Here is a 690-nt window from a genome sequence, read left to right on the forward strand (position 1 = left end):
CCCCCGACATCATTTGCGGCTGTACCAATAATTATAAACACGGCGACAAACATAAGCAAACTTTGAAATACATCGGTTATTAGTACAGCCTTAATACCACCTATACTAGAATAGACAGCACATACAAGACCAATAATTATGATGCTGGCAGTCTTGGACATTCCAGTGGTCGCCTCCAAGGCCAGAGAAGGAGCATAGAGCACTATTCCTGAATACAAAAGCAGTTGAATCCAACAGACAAAACTAACCATCACCCTAGCTCTTACTCCGAAACGCTTTTCTAAGTACTGAAAGAAATAATATTTTTTCAAATGTACGCGTCATCGAAAATTTAATTCTTGCGGCGAAATCAAATTTCATTAGATTCACCTCGTAGACGCTTGTCGCCTGCAGCTTGAAGAATACTGGTAGGAATCCATAACATATAATTAAAATGCCTAATAGATGCGATAGGCTTAATACAATAAATTGCGTTCCGTATGTATAAATCTCAGCGGACACACCGAGCATCATAATGGCAGATAGGAAGGAGGCTACCATGGCGATAGCGACTGGTACAATGCTCATTGATCGACTTGCAATGAAATACTCCTATGAAACATGTTATCCTTTATTACAGCCTCGCGTTAAAAAGAAATAAAACGACTTGTTTTAACAAGAGTTCTAACACTAAATAATCACCTAACAATA

The 690-nt window shown here is 38.7% G+C and overlaps 1 protein-coding gene across 1 annotated transcript; it reads right to left on the minus strand.

Moving 5' to 3' along the window:
• Nucleotides 1–125: 125 nt before the first annotated feature.
• On the minus strand, nt 126–567 carry LOC105460993 (putative sodium-dependent multivitamin transporter; the record flags this gene model as incomplete). Its single annotated transcript, XM_011707492.1, has 2 exons — nt 370–567; nt 126–287 (listed from the first exon to the last, which is right to left on the minus strand). Coding segments are annotated over exons 1-2 (360 nt in total), but the record flags the coding sequence as incomplete, so codon positions are not given.
• Between the last annotated feature and the right edge of the window lie 123 nt (nt 568–690).

Source organism: Wasmannia auropunctata, unplaced genomic scaffold (assembly GCF_000956235.1).
Source record: "Wasmannia auropunctata unplaced genomic scaffold, wasmannia.A_1.0 LD311734.1, whole genome shotgun sequence".
In the NCBI taxonomy this organism is placed as follows: domain Eukaryota; kingdom Metazoa; phylum Arthropoda; class Insecta; order Hymenoptera; family Formicidae; genus Wasmannia; species Wasmannia auropunctata.